This window comes from Bemisia tabaci, chromosome 6 (assembly GCF_918797505.1).
Source record: "Bemisia tabaci chromosome 6, PGI_BMITA_v3".
Lineage (NCBI taxonomy): Eukaryota > Metazoa > Arthropoda > Insecta > Hemiptera > Aleyrodidae > Bemisia > Bemisia tabaci.
Window position 1 is genome coordinate 32,021,825 of NC_092798.1, and position 14,089 is coordinate 32,035,913.

The 14,089-nt window shown below is 40.8% G+C and overlaps 1 protein-coding gene across 1 annotated transcript in view; it reads right to left on the reverse strand.

Moving 5' to 3' along the window:
• Nucleotides 1-13,584, reverse strand: part of LOC109044206 (tetratricopeptide repeat protein 28) — a 56,732-nt gene extending 43,148 nt beyond the window's left edge. The window contains exon 1 of the mRNA XM_019061788.2: nucleotides 12,580-13,584. Within this exon, the coding sequence (XP_018917333.2) occupies nucleotides 12,580-12,603 (24 nt within the window). The 5' untranslated portion in view covers nucleotides 12,604-13,584. The remainder of the gene's footprint in view (nucleotides 1-12,579) is intronic.
• Nucleotides 13,585-14,089: the final 505 nt, after the last annotated feature.

Sequence of the window (14,089 nt, forward strand, 5' to 3'; positions counted from 1 at the left end):
CAACCGGAGTCTCCTTAGTAGTATGCGTACGCACATCTAAAGCACCTCCTGAAATCCCATTTTCAGAACCTCTCCAATCCTCCAAAATCTCTGAGACTCTCAGGGTCTTCATTTTTGATCCCACAGCTCAAAGAGAGAGAAAAATTAAAATGATAATAGCAAAAAACCGTTCCACGAAGCCCGTGGGGAGCGATTATTGAAATTGATAGACGAGGAGACATGGGTAGGGGGATCTCATTGGTGGAAGCGGGTCGTTGAAATGGACAAAGGAGGTAGGTAATAGACTAACTAAAGGCAACTCACGAAAGACCTTACAGTTAGTCCATCATTTTCTCCTTTAGTCTATGGCAACCACTTATCGTATTTCAACCAATAGGATCGCTCCATACTCCTTATGTCTTCGTAGTCTATTGCTTTGTCCATCAATTTCAATAATCAGCCCGCTGGGTTGCTGCAGCACCTCGGTTAGACGGGCCCTGTCCCCTCTTTAAATGTGTGGGTAACAACGGGCACACTGGCGTTCGCGTAAGCGTTTCATAAAACTCGATTTCATTAAATTCAAGTTTTTGAAATTAAAGCGACGACACAATAGTGGCATAAATAATCATAAAAATTTTACTCGGTTACGAACTTTTAATCGCGGTTTCAGTAGGAGGTAGAGGACTACATGAGCACGGTCGCGGATTCAAGCGCCTTCATTTCCACGTGATATTCTACGCTTCGCCACGCAGTTAGTTTAGTTGCCTATCCGACCCGAACCCAACTATATGTACACCAAATTGGAGATTTCATTCTAGGGGATCCTCAGAAAGAAGCCGTTTTGGCTTAAAATGCCTCGCGATTATTATATTATTTTAAGCATGTCCCGAGCCTAAAAAAGTATAATGCGTACTTTTTCGTGTTCAGTTATTTTTGGTTGCTGATTTCACATTTACTTCACGCGGTTTGAAAATCGACCGAGGAACAGTATTCAAACTAATCAGAAATTTTGCCATTTTGCGTCTAATATACGATCGCCAACTGCCTGCGACATATTTTAAAGCAATGGGTGTTATCAGAACCAAAATTACTGCCTCACAAAAGTAACATTATAACTATGTACTACTAGAAAAGTAAATGGGGTCTAGAATTCATCCATGAGTATCACGGGAAAAAAAAACACATTGGATCTAGAGTCCAGACTCTTAAAAACATCGACAAGAAAAAATACTCTTGATTCAATCAGATTTAAGCTTAAATCAAGAACCAAGCCTCTTAATTTGAGCGGATTTCCTTTCGATTTAAGCTGAAATCTAATTGAATCATGAGTCCTTTTTCTTGTCAATGTTTTTAAGAGTCTGGACTCTAGACCCAATGTGTTTTTTTCCAGTGGTTGTAAGAGCAACGATTCTTTAGTCTCTTTGTACGTACTGTAGACTCCACCATGAATATAGGCCTGGCACGAGTTAAGGGCGGTTCACGCACGGAGCGAACGTAGTGTTGCGAAACGAGCTAGTGGTAACATAAAGTGTGCACCAGCAAGGAGGAATAGCGGAACTTGCGACAAATAAATCAATGAATATAAGTTGGGAGTTGTAAACTTATAAACGGGTACCACCCACCGTTCACCAATAACCTTAATAACTGGGGCGGCGGGGAGGGGGGGGAGGGGGGCACGGGGCACCATGGTCCACGACAGAGGACTAGAGATGGTGGAGATTCGAGTGTCCAACGGCGCACAGTGGATCGAATCAATCAGCGAGGTCGGACATACAATTTTTGGCAAAAACGGCAAATTTCTGTGTAATTTCGTTAAATTTTGAGGTTTAGAGGTGGTCCTGCAAGAAAATCGGACGAGAAAACCACTGCTGTCGTGCTAAGGAAGAACGCCGTATGAGCCTTCAGACGTTGCCAAATTTCCTTCGTTAAACGCCGAATTTACTGCGGGAAAATTGTGAATATTTCCCCCCGAGATTTTTACACAATTTTGAACGCGATTTAATCTAAAATACCTGAGAATTTTAGGGGGAAATATGCATGAATTCCGTCAAAAATACATGTTTTACTAAGGGAAATTTGGCAACTCTTGAATGTTCATACGGCGTTCTTCCTCAGCACGGCGGAATGGTACCCCTTTTAAAGCCTCGAAGCTTCGTGCGAACGGAGTTATGAGCTTTGAAAGTTTCCAAATTTTGTCCGACCTCCCCCATCGACGGGGTCCACCGTGCGGCGGGCTGCGGCCGTTGCCGTTAGGCACCGCCGCCGCGAGCCCCAAGTCGCGTCGCGTTGCATCGCTGGCCTTTGAGCCTGCATTCTTGGGCGCCCCCGACCCCGACCTTTGACCCGGGGGTCAGTCCGGCTCCCCGAGCGTGAAAACCTCCCGGACAATGGAAACCTTGATCATTTAAATAAAAACACCCGTGCTCCGGGTTCCGCCAGGGGCGACGACCAAGACTCCCGTGCTAAGGAGAAACGCCGTATGAACATTCGAAAGTTGTCAAATTTCCTTCGATAAAATGCTCAAATTTGAGGAAAGCTATGGATATTTTTCCTTGACATTTTCAGGAACTGTAGGTAAAATTGCGAACAAAATTATCTGAATAATTGGAGGGAAAATATTTACAAGTGTTCCCGAAAATTCGTAATTTACTGAAGGAAATTTGGCAACGACTGAGGGTTCGTACGGCGTTTTTCCTTTCCACGGCAGAGGAGATTGGGGAGCGAAACAAGGGGGAGACAGTAGAGAGGAAATTAAAATGAACGCAGGACGCGATCACGAAAAAGAAAAACTTCGGGTCGCAACTAGAAGAAAGAATTGACTACAGCGCTGCAGAGAAAAAAAGGTTTCTGCATCGGCGATTAGACTAAGTATAGATGCAGAAATAAAAGTGGTTTATTATATTTCTAGAAACATTTCGGCTGCAATTTAATTAATTAATACTTTACAACTTCTGCTGTAGTTAGTTTTAATTTCCAACTTATATACCTAAACCTGCCGATATTCCTGAAGTTTGATTCCATACTGTTTACCTGTATATACTACTGATGATGGCCCCTAGGGCCGAAGTGCATCTAGAAATGTAATAAACCACTTTTAAACCTGCATCTACATGGTCTAATCACTAATCCAAATTATAATTAATACATGGAATATGAAAAAACTTATTTCTGCATCGTGCGGCACAAAGAAAAATACAGAGTTTCTATAGCGAACACTGGAAATAAAAACACATTGGATCTAGAGTCCAGACTCTTAAAAACATCGACAAGTAAAAGTACTCTTGATTCAATCAGAATCTAGCTTAAATCAAGAACCAAAGCCTCTTAATTTAAGCGGATTTCGTTTTGATTCAGGCAAAAATCCGATTGAATCAAGAATATTTTTTCTTGTCAATTTTTTCAAGAGTCTGGATTCTAGATCCATTGTGTTTTTTTCCCCGCAGTGAAACCGTATTTAATTAAGGGAAACTTGGCAAACGCCCAAACGTTCACACGGTGTTCTTTCTGAGGACGGTAGTGTTGAGGTGATAATAAAACTAGACGAAAAAAATGGACTCAAGCCGAGACGTAGAAAATCAGAAATCATCATCAAATGGAATTCCGAAGTTTTCGAAAATTTGCATGAATAAACACTCACACAGCGACTGCGTTTCGTTCGTCGTCTTCAGTCGCACGCAAGTCAAGATGAAGTTTATTATACCTCACTCCTTCTAAAACGCCTTCCTGCTAGCGAGTCGCAAACGAGTCGAAGACGGGACTTTCAAGGATTAAATAAAGGATTTCGGACAGCCGTATAAGAACCCAAAATTCCAATATGCCCATCTTAGTATCTGCTAGCGCACCAAATATTAAGCGCTCAGCCGATAGGCAGCGCTTTTTGATTTCGACTTGCCTCTAGAGTACTAGTATACTAGTGCTAATTCGTTTAAATGTTGCACCAGCTTATCGATGTGTAGGCTTTTGGGGGGGGGGGGGGTCCATTTTTAAAATAAATAAAGCTGTGAAAACTGTATTTTATGCTTTTAACGTAATGCGCAGGTAGTTTCGATCGTTTGTCTATAAGAAAATTTCTTAGCGGTAGAGTAATTCTTATCGAAATTGATCGTTGAACTTAAATGAAGCCTAAAAAAACGCGCCTGATGAGCTCAACGGTGGCTATCATTTTCGGGAAACGAAAAAACGCGTTTACGGTTTCCTTGGTAACCTTTGTTTGCTATCAGCTGATGTTTTATTTCCATTTCCCAGCCAAGTCGACGGAGTTTATACTTCCTTTCTTCACTAAATACATTGACTAACACCTGAGCGCTTTTCTAATACGACAGTATTAGAACTTTCCCGCTTGTTTTTCATTGAGATGAGTCAGATGACTACACCGCTGGTAAACAAAGATCGAGAAATTTTTTTGCTAAATTAATTACCTAATTCACTCGACATTTTCTTCTTCTTCTCCTTCTTCTTTTTCCCCCTTTTTTTACGAAAAATAGATCTATAGAGCCTGGAAACACATTTCAGCTGTTTCATCATAAAAGTCTCTTTTGTAAATCCTACAGTAAAGTTAGGAATGTAGGTATTCGAACGCAAAATGTTGCATTCGATTCGTCTAATCGAACCGTCAATTTTTGCGTTCGGATACTTAAAATTTTGATTCGGGTTTTACAAAGGAAATATTATGAGAAATAGCAGCTGAAATGTGTTTTTTGGCTTAGGAGATCCGATTATCGCTAAAAATTCATGGTGAAACCGATGTTTGAGCAAAATGTGTTTGATAGGTACCTACTTCGATTTTTGCTAACTCTCGCTATTGGTTAACCTCAGAAATAGAAATTATGAAAGGCCGACATAATTTATTGGGAGATCCTTACTTTATTGAACTAATTTATAAAAACTCAAAAATATCCTAAACCGCCAGTCTGATAATTCTAGAACTATCAAGAAACGTCGATGACGACTTTAACCGAAGGAAAGCCCAAAAACGGCGAGACTGCCACTGAAAAAAAAAAATCTGAAAGCCGCCATTTGCGTCTGCTCTCTATGAAAGCAAAAACCGTAACTCTAATCATGTTCACTTCTAGAAGTAAAAATGAAGAAGTAAAAATACTAAAAAATGTGACCTGAACTGTGCGTTAACAGGGTGGTGAAATCATGCGGGTTCTACAATATTTTTTGGGGAAAGCAAGGCCAAAACATTAACTCTAATTGGTATTTTTGAATTTTTTAGCCTTGCTTTCCCCACAAATTAGTGTAGACTCAGGACTATTTTACCACCTCGTCTGGTTATCTTTACCATACAGCAGTACTGTGTCAAAAATCAAGTGAACTCATTATAGAATTAACTGTAATTTTGGTAATACTTTCCACACTTTTTTGTTCAATGTAGTAGTATGCTACTTCTTAAAGTTGAAACGTAAACGTTCAGCGGTCACTGAGCGGCGGCCGAGTCGCCGCAAAAAATTCCCTGGACGGAAGGGCGATGGCCAATATGGAACCTAGGCTGAGAATCGAACGTTCGAATTTTAATAATGTCCGAGGAAATGAAATCGAGCGTCGATTATACAACACATTCGATGGCTTCGAGCGGATCGGATCGAGGTTCGAGAGTTGAGCTTGAGCGCACGCTGCCGTGCTAAGGAAAAACGCCGTATAAACATTCGACAGTTGCCAAGTTTCCTTCCATAAAATGTTCATTCTTCCGGAATGTTAGAAATATCTTTCCTTGAAATTTCCTGGTATTTTAGATTAAATTGTCGACGAAGTTGCCGAAACAATTGAAGGAATATTATTCAAAAACTTTCCCGTAAATCAATGTTTTATTGAAGGCAATAGGCAACGCCTGAAGGCTCATACGGCGTTTTCCTAGGACGGCAGCACGGGGCATGGGTGCGCGGGATACCACTCACCTTTCTGCCATGCAAAGGAAAAACGCCGTGTAAACATTCGACAGTTGCTAAGTTTCCTTCCATAAAATGTCCATTTTTTCGGAATGTTATGAATATTTTTCCTTGAAATTTCCTGGTGTTTTAGATTAAATTGTCGACAAAATTGCCGGAACAATTGAAGGAATATTATTCAAAAAAATTAGCCGAAATCAATGTTTTATTGAAGGCAATGTGGCAACGCCTGAAGGCTCATACGGCGTTTTTCCTTAGGACGGCAGCACGGGGCATGGGGCTGCGGCGGGATACCACTCACCTTTTCTGCCATGCTAAGGAAAAACACCATAAGGTCATTCCAGCGTTGCCAAATTTCTCCTGATAACATTTTTATTTCCGAAGAATGTTACGAATATTTTTTCTTGAAATGTTCATGTGATTTAGATCCGATCACGAATAAAATTCTCCAAGAATTTCGAAGACAAATATTCACACATTTACCTGAATATTCAAACTTTACTGAAGGGAATTTGGCAACGTCTGGCGGCTCATACGGCGTTCTTCCTGAGAGCGGGATTTTTATCGCACGGGCTCACGCTCTCGACGAGAAGCGTCAATTTTGATCCTGCTCAGAAAATTGGTTTTCACGAGGAGCAGTCGATGCTGCGCTTTCGGAATAATCAATATTCTAACGATGGGCGCGGTCGGCGGTCGCTAGAAAAAACTCGGCCCAAATGCTCGTCGAAACCTATTCGAATTGAGGCCCTAACTGGAAACATTTTGGCATCCGACCGGAGCTATGAAACGTGATATCTATAAGTATCTACTTACTCTTAGACTGAAAGAAAGGTAACAATATGGTTTGAATGTCGGTTTAATAAACTATTTCCATCTAGGGGAAGGGCATTGTGCAGAGTGGATCAATTGAGCACGTCACAAAATCGTGTTTACACCCTTGGAAGTTTCAGGTAAATCATATTCAAACAGGGTGATTCTTACAAGTTGGCAACTCTGTTTTTCCTCTATTTAAATCCATAATAAATATCCATCGATTCCAGGTGAGGCAGCCCCCTGATCAATTGTTAAAACATTAGTTTAAGTGAGGGATGGAAAGTGCGAGATTCATCACTGCGCATAATAAGATACCGTATCATATTATGGACGTATGGACGTTTTTGGACGTAATATTGATACGTCCAAAAGCTAAGTATTTACGTTCAATATTGACCGAAATTACGAAAGAAAGCCCAGTTCCGCAGCGGAGACGTAAAATCGTACATCCCTTAATTCACGCGCTTCAATTGTTACTTCGATCCTCTGTTGGGAATTACAAAATTAAGAGGAGTCTCCAGCCGGTAAATATCAGTGAAATGTTTTACCTAGACAAATGTTCACTTAGAATTCTTCACGATGACCATTCCCTGAATTGTCTGAGAGATCCGTTGCAATAGAGATACGCATGTTTGAACATTATAGCTATCGCTGAGCTAGCTTCGCGGCTTTTATGGTAACATTGGGTTGATCTACGCTTTAAGACGTAACATTGTTGCTTTTCATAGAAAACCGAAAAATAAATTAGAAATGCACCAAAACATGTTTGGTATCTAGATGTTTGTTTACTGCCGGTATAGATTCACTTTAATAATGATCCCGATCCGATTCAGATTCGTCACAAAGGCGTGAAAATGCCACAGCGGACTCGAGTTAGGTTATCTTGGGTCACGCAACTATATCAACTTTGCGGCAATGCGGGAGGTGTCGCGTGGAAATGAAGGCGCGCAGCGCGCCACTGATAAAAGTTGCGCAGATTTCTTCTGCAGCAGCAATTACAACGCGGAGGGGTTTAAGTTTTCCTCATTGTCTCTTGGTTGCACTGTGCACTAACAGTAAATCGATGCCTATAGGTAGTCGACCAATCCACTTTGACGTTGCGAATTTCCATTCATGTTTTGTTTTTGTTTTTTAAATATAAATAATACAGCAGTTACGTACCGAGGTGGAAGGAGCATTTATGGTTGAAGCATTCTCTTCATAATTTCATCACCACGAGAACTGCATCGCTCCGCAATTAAAAGATTACCTTCTCAATACTCTATTCTCGGTCATCATTCTAAGCAATCATTTTTTAAACTAAGAAAAAGAAGAAAAAAAACTCCTTCGAGTTTAAAATTATGGTGTCTAGAATTTATGACCAAATTCGTTCCCGTATTTTTGCCTCATTTTTCAGGAGCTCATTTCCTGATGAGAAACCGGGGGTTTATCCCACTTCCCCAGGATTCTCTTAAGAGAACCAATCGAATGTTTTCATCTTCCAGCCGATTTTTCGGCGCACGTTCAAATTTTTTATTCATAAAAAGTTCCTGATATTTATATTCTGGACAATGAAAGCTTCTTCTCTGTCAATATTATGATATAAAGATTAAAGTATGTAATTCCACAGGTTAATAATGACGGCTTAAGTGCAATTCCATAAGCCTAAACAATAACACGTACTTAAAATGTCCACAAACTTTGAAAAAAAAAAGGTCTCTAAACGGCGCGGCGGAAGAAAAGATTCCCGGTTTCTGGAAAACATTTCTTGATTTTTCCCTGAAATTTTTCATTCCCTGATGAATCCCAGAGTTTCCTCGTCAGACACCATGCGAACGCCTAACTTGACGTGGAGACCTAAACGCGGGGTAAAGATTGTGGGCGAGAGCACAGCGGGAAGACAAAAGTCAAACTTGACGCGGAGACTTAAACGCGAGGTAAAGATTGAGGACAGGAGCACTGCCGTGTTAAAAAGCGCAAACGGAAAAAACCTCTCGAATGGTCAGGTCTTATAAACAGGGCAGAGAACAGTTCTTAGCCAAAACTCTTTATTTTTGTTCCTGATAGACTTAGAAATTTGGTGTTAGGGCGATTACTTGTTTTCCTCGTCTAAGAAATTAGGTAGATTATCAAAACACGATGTCGTGACAAATCCAATTGACCTGGCCATGAACTGACCCTCTTGGAATCGACGTAGGTGGCGTAAAGTGAAAAGGCAATTCTTTACCTTACTTCAAAAAATTTGAAATAAAAAGAAAAAAAATTAATAATATTAAGAATGCGTTCCGACCTTCAATCTAGGTTTCGACTACATTATTACATCCGGTCCCCAACCAAAGGTGCGTAAGATTACAATGCCGAGGAGGATATAGGATCTGAAAACTTATATATGAGGTCACCGACGCGTCGGTAAAACTTGAAAGAGACCTTTCTCGAATGAGTAGGTATCGTATCACCTATAATGACACTGATGACCGATAGAAACTCGGTATCTGCGAAGACGCTCTGCTCATCAACTCTTCCGCACTAGAAAAAAAAAAAACACATTGGATCTAGAGTCCAGGCTCTTAAAAACATCGACAAGAAAAATTACTCTTGATTCAACCAGAATCTAGCTTAAATCAAGAACCAAGCCTCTTAATTTAGGCGGATTTCGTTTTGATTCAAGCAAAAATCCGATTGAATCAAGAGTAGGTATTTTTTCTTGTCAATGTTTTCAAGAGTCTGGACTCTAGATTCAATGTGTTTTTTTTCCAGTGCGCCGTAAGATCTTAGGTGAAAAAATCCTTCATTCTTTAATTATAATAATGAGACTATTCCTCTCATAATAAGAACTCTGTTTCGGTATTTCTTTACTTGTTCATTATGGTTTCCTTCTTCCTTTCTTTCTTTTAGTTTTTCTTCGCCCATCGATCAAATGAATTTTCTGAATGGCCAAGACGCATCATGCTCACCGTCCTTGATTAGTGAAGTTAATTAAGTGTTTTTTTTTCTTTCTCCTTCTTGAATATCGATGGCCACAGTGCAAAACGACGTATCTTTGTTTGCGACGTTGCAGACTTTCCGTCATAGGTACTTCATTTTTTCTTTGGAAAACTAGTCAACGAGATTTCTTAAAAACTTTCTCAATTTTTCCTCTCTGTTAACAAAATATCCTGTATGGATTTCAAGCTGTAAAGTTGGCTCGCTTGTCTTCGAAAAAATAAAATAGGAGCAGAAATTTTAAAACATCGTAGTGGAGATACGTGGTTTTGCACTTTGGTCATCGATATATATGTTAATTATTTTTAAGGCAGTAGGTCAAGACAATCTCGGAGACGAAAAACAGCCCTGGAGGAACAGTTCCTAAAAATTCTACCGCAGCTTAGATTAAAAGCAGATCTAGTGCTTGGAGGCCGAATGGATAGAAACTAATGACCCACAAGCTCACTAATTATCCAAGTCACCAGGGGATCGATTATTGAAATTGATAGACAAAGCTATAGACAAAGAAGATACAAGAGATATGGAAGGATCCTATCGGTGGAATCGGGTGATTGCAATGGACAAAGGAGGTAGGTAATAGCCTAACTGACGGCAACCGACGCGAGACCCTTTAGTTAGTCCATCATTTTCTCCCTTAGTCTATTGGAACCACCATTTTCAACCAATAGAATCGTTCCGTGCTTTCTGTGTCTACTTTGTCTACAGAATTGTCTATCAATCTCAGTAATCGGTCCACTCGTCGCACACCGATTTGTTTGCTTTGAAGGTAGGTTAAGGCGGGGGAGAGTGGGATGGCGGGGTGGTCTCAGGTCAGGTGGCGCCACGCGGTAATCAACTCCGTGCCGCTAAAAGCATGAACCCGAGCTACCTGCCCAATGCCAATCCTCGATTTCGAGGCGAAATGCAATTTAAAGGCGACAAGATACTACCGACAGAGAAGAAATAAACAAAAAGAAAAAATATATGGTTTTTCACACCTAGACCTCTGCCAGTCGGCCCCAGCACTCCGGCTCTCATGCCTGCGGGGCCATCACTCCGTTCCTCTTCATTTTCACCGGACGTAGCACGCTCAAACTGCAGGATGAGTGCGAGTGTGTGCATAAAGTGGATTTACGGAAATCCAGTGCTCTTATTCCATGTCCGTCTAAAGTTCCGGGATTCGGATCTTTTTTGTTCCAATTTTTCCCACTCCACGACCGTCAAAAGTTCCGGGATTCTTTTCAGATTTTTACAAAAGTACCGACAAAGTTCCGGAAAATGGGAAAGATAAGAAACATGTCGGGAATTTCAAAAGTTCCGGGAAAGATTCAGGAAAATCTCAAAAGTTCCGAAATTTGTAACAGGTTTCGGGAAATGGGAGCACTGCAGAAATCGGGCACGTACGAATGTATATTTCAGGGAGTAAGTCAAGGTCATAAGGGGGGGGGGGGCGCCCCCACCCCCTAAAATCGAAAATAGTATCATCTGCCCCCCCCCCTCGTTATTCTAATGGTGGGAAAACCTTCACCAGGGATTAGTCTTTGTCGCAGTGGCCCATAAGAAATTGCCTATCTATCAAATTGAAGGAGGAAGTTCGCTATGTTTTTGAAGTCCTCTTGATCATTTAAGCTCTTTGCTTTCTCGTTTGCTTCTTTAAGCTTATTTTCCTGTTTTTGAGTGGATACTTGATGTTGATAAATATTGAGTTTTCGGGCTTAAAAATCTTCAAATGGTATTTTTTGAAGCTGATCATGCAAAGATTTTGCAAAAACCACTATTGTAGACTGTTGAGTTCATTCCTTCCAACTCCTTCATGGGACCTCTTGCAGGTACTAAGTGCAAACTTGAGAGATTCAATTTTTCCCACATGCACAGAATAATATCCTGGTGCCTTGATATCACTGTACACTCAACTATATTACCATACGCTCTCTAGTCATCTAAATTTTAATTTTATGTCATAGTTTGTTCTAGCGCTCTGCTTTGCCGATTTCCGTAGTCCCTGGAGGAGCCTGCATGCTTTAATGAGATTTTTGAGATTTAACTTACAGGGATCAAAAGGTCATTACTTTCAAAATTAAGAGGGGGGGGGGGGGGGGCAAATTTTTGTTAGTCCTGGGCAGAAAATTAGAAATCAAGCCTTGAGTGAGTGCCATGTTCCTGCCAATACCTATCATTCACAAGAACCAAGGTGGTTATGAAAATGACCATGCAAGGTAATGAGAATTTAAAACATAAATCATTTCTGGACTGATATTTTGATCAATCAAAGTAATGTGTTGGAGACCAAATGGAAACCAAAGAGTCTACCGGATGCCTAACAGTCAGTGATATGCAACTATGTTTAAATTACTTTTTGGCTTGTGCACTAAGTATATTGTGACAGGCCAACATTCATCCCTAATATATAAGTATCATTTCCATGCATCAATCGTCAGTTGACCCATCAATTGCCATGTAGATTCATGTTAAATGGTGCCATTCCCCAATGTGATACTTGTCCATTCTTTTCTTGTCGCAATTCTATATTTATTAAAAGATATTCACTTTCAAATTTGAATGGTTACCTTACTTCTAGAAGAGAGCCAGAGTGCGCTATGAAGGCAACTCTTATGTATGTAAGTAAGTATGTATCTTCCTTGGGATCTAAAAAGGTACCGGAAGACAACACCGCATTAGCAAGAAACACAAACTCACGTCTGTTCAGAGTCAGCAACTAGCAACCATTAAAATGATATTTACATATCAATCACTTAAGGAGGAAAAATGCATGCCTATAATTACTAGATTGGAGATTTCTACTCATGTTTTACTTTTTGAACGACTAAATAATATACACAGAATAATCTTCTGTTCAGTATTACGTATCCAAAACTGGATCTGACGTTCCTCTTAGCATTGTCTGAGTTTGTGCTTCTGTGAATATTGATTAAATAGAGACAAATATATAGCTTACCTCAGAAAAATCACGTTGAGACATGATGTCGTATCAGTCAACATGACTAATTGGACTACCAAACTTTCATCTCAATTCATCCCACGAAATCAAGGAGGGCAAATCATGGTGGGGCTGTTGAAGGTGAGGAGCGAAAACTTCCAGTTTAGCGCACAACTGATCTCAAGATATGATCCTGAGCAGATGAATAAATACGAGAAACTGACACGTAGAAAAGTATAGAGTAAACTTTGAATGCAGATCGCATGATAAAGAATTGATTATGGCAAAATTAAAAATTAAGTGACCATCCAAAGAATAAACACAGAATTTGAGGTTACTTTTTCAGGTTACTTTCATGCACTTGCGTTCAAATCACCTGTTGATATCCCGTCACTCTCCGCGAAAAAAGGATTGAAATAGACTACTTTCGAGCTTTAAAGGCAGCTTAGAAATTTCTAAATACAAGAGATAGACACACAGCCACTTGACGAGGTCGTTGGGAATGTAGAAACACTAGAGGAATGCGTTACACGGAGGAAATGGGTTAACCACACCGCGGAGTTACGAGAGAAAACCTGTTGCTTCTGGCCACGAAATTCGACGACCGATCGAGAAAAAAAGCTTGGGCATCACAGCAATATCGAGACAAAACTGGCACGAAAAGCTCAGATAAATTTGAGAATTACTGATGAGGTTGCAGAAGAAACTTCACATCGGAATGATGAGGAAAACGGGCTGGAATTCCACAAGCCATTGAGGGTAAAACACACCGAACTTGCACGCAAACTTTTGAAAGAATCGAGGGAATAGCGATACACTTGCACGCGTAAATACGGCGATAATTCAGCGGAGAGGTAATTATTTTGATTGAAGGATGGGCGATAAGTGAAGACGAAAATAAAGGAATGCGATTAGCGGGGGGCGCCCCTGGTATCACAACACAAGCACCAGCACAAGGAGGATACGCGAAGGATCGCAAGAGGATTCGACCGATTTAAACTAGCACCCACAGCACGGCGCGGCGCGGCGGTCCACGGCATTCCACTTACAGCCATTTTGGAATGCGGTTAATATCCCCCTCCCCTTCCTCGCATCTGATCATCATTTTATTACGGCAAATAAACCGTAGGTACTCCTTAGATTAACCTTGAGAAAACTGTGATTCAACGTAATAAGTGAGCTTATGAATCTGAATCTCATCTCTCGGATGAGTGATAAGTCCCCTCAGCTTTTTCTAATAAGGAGCGCTTTCAAAACTCGGAACTCGTCGCGGGTTTCGCTGATATCCGAGCTACCTGCGGAGAGTAGTGTAGTGATACATCTCCGGCGGCGAACCAGTGGTAATAATTGCTTTTCGATCATGTTCTTTGCAGGAACTCTGCTCCTCAGGGACCGGATCGGGCGGATACCGGAAGTCGATCGGGAGCGCGTCTAGTTCTTGTTTCCTGTGTCTTTGCCAGAGTTACGTACACCTCAATTGGGGTGATATTTTTATTTGGGGGATTTCCGGTTAAAAGCAACAAAGAGC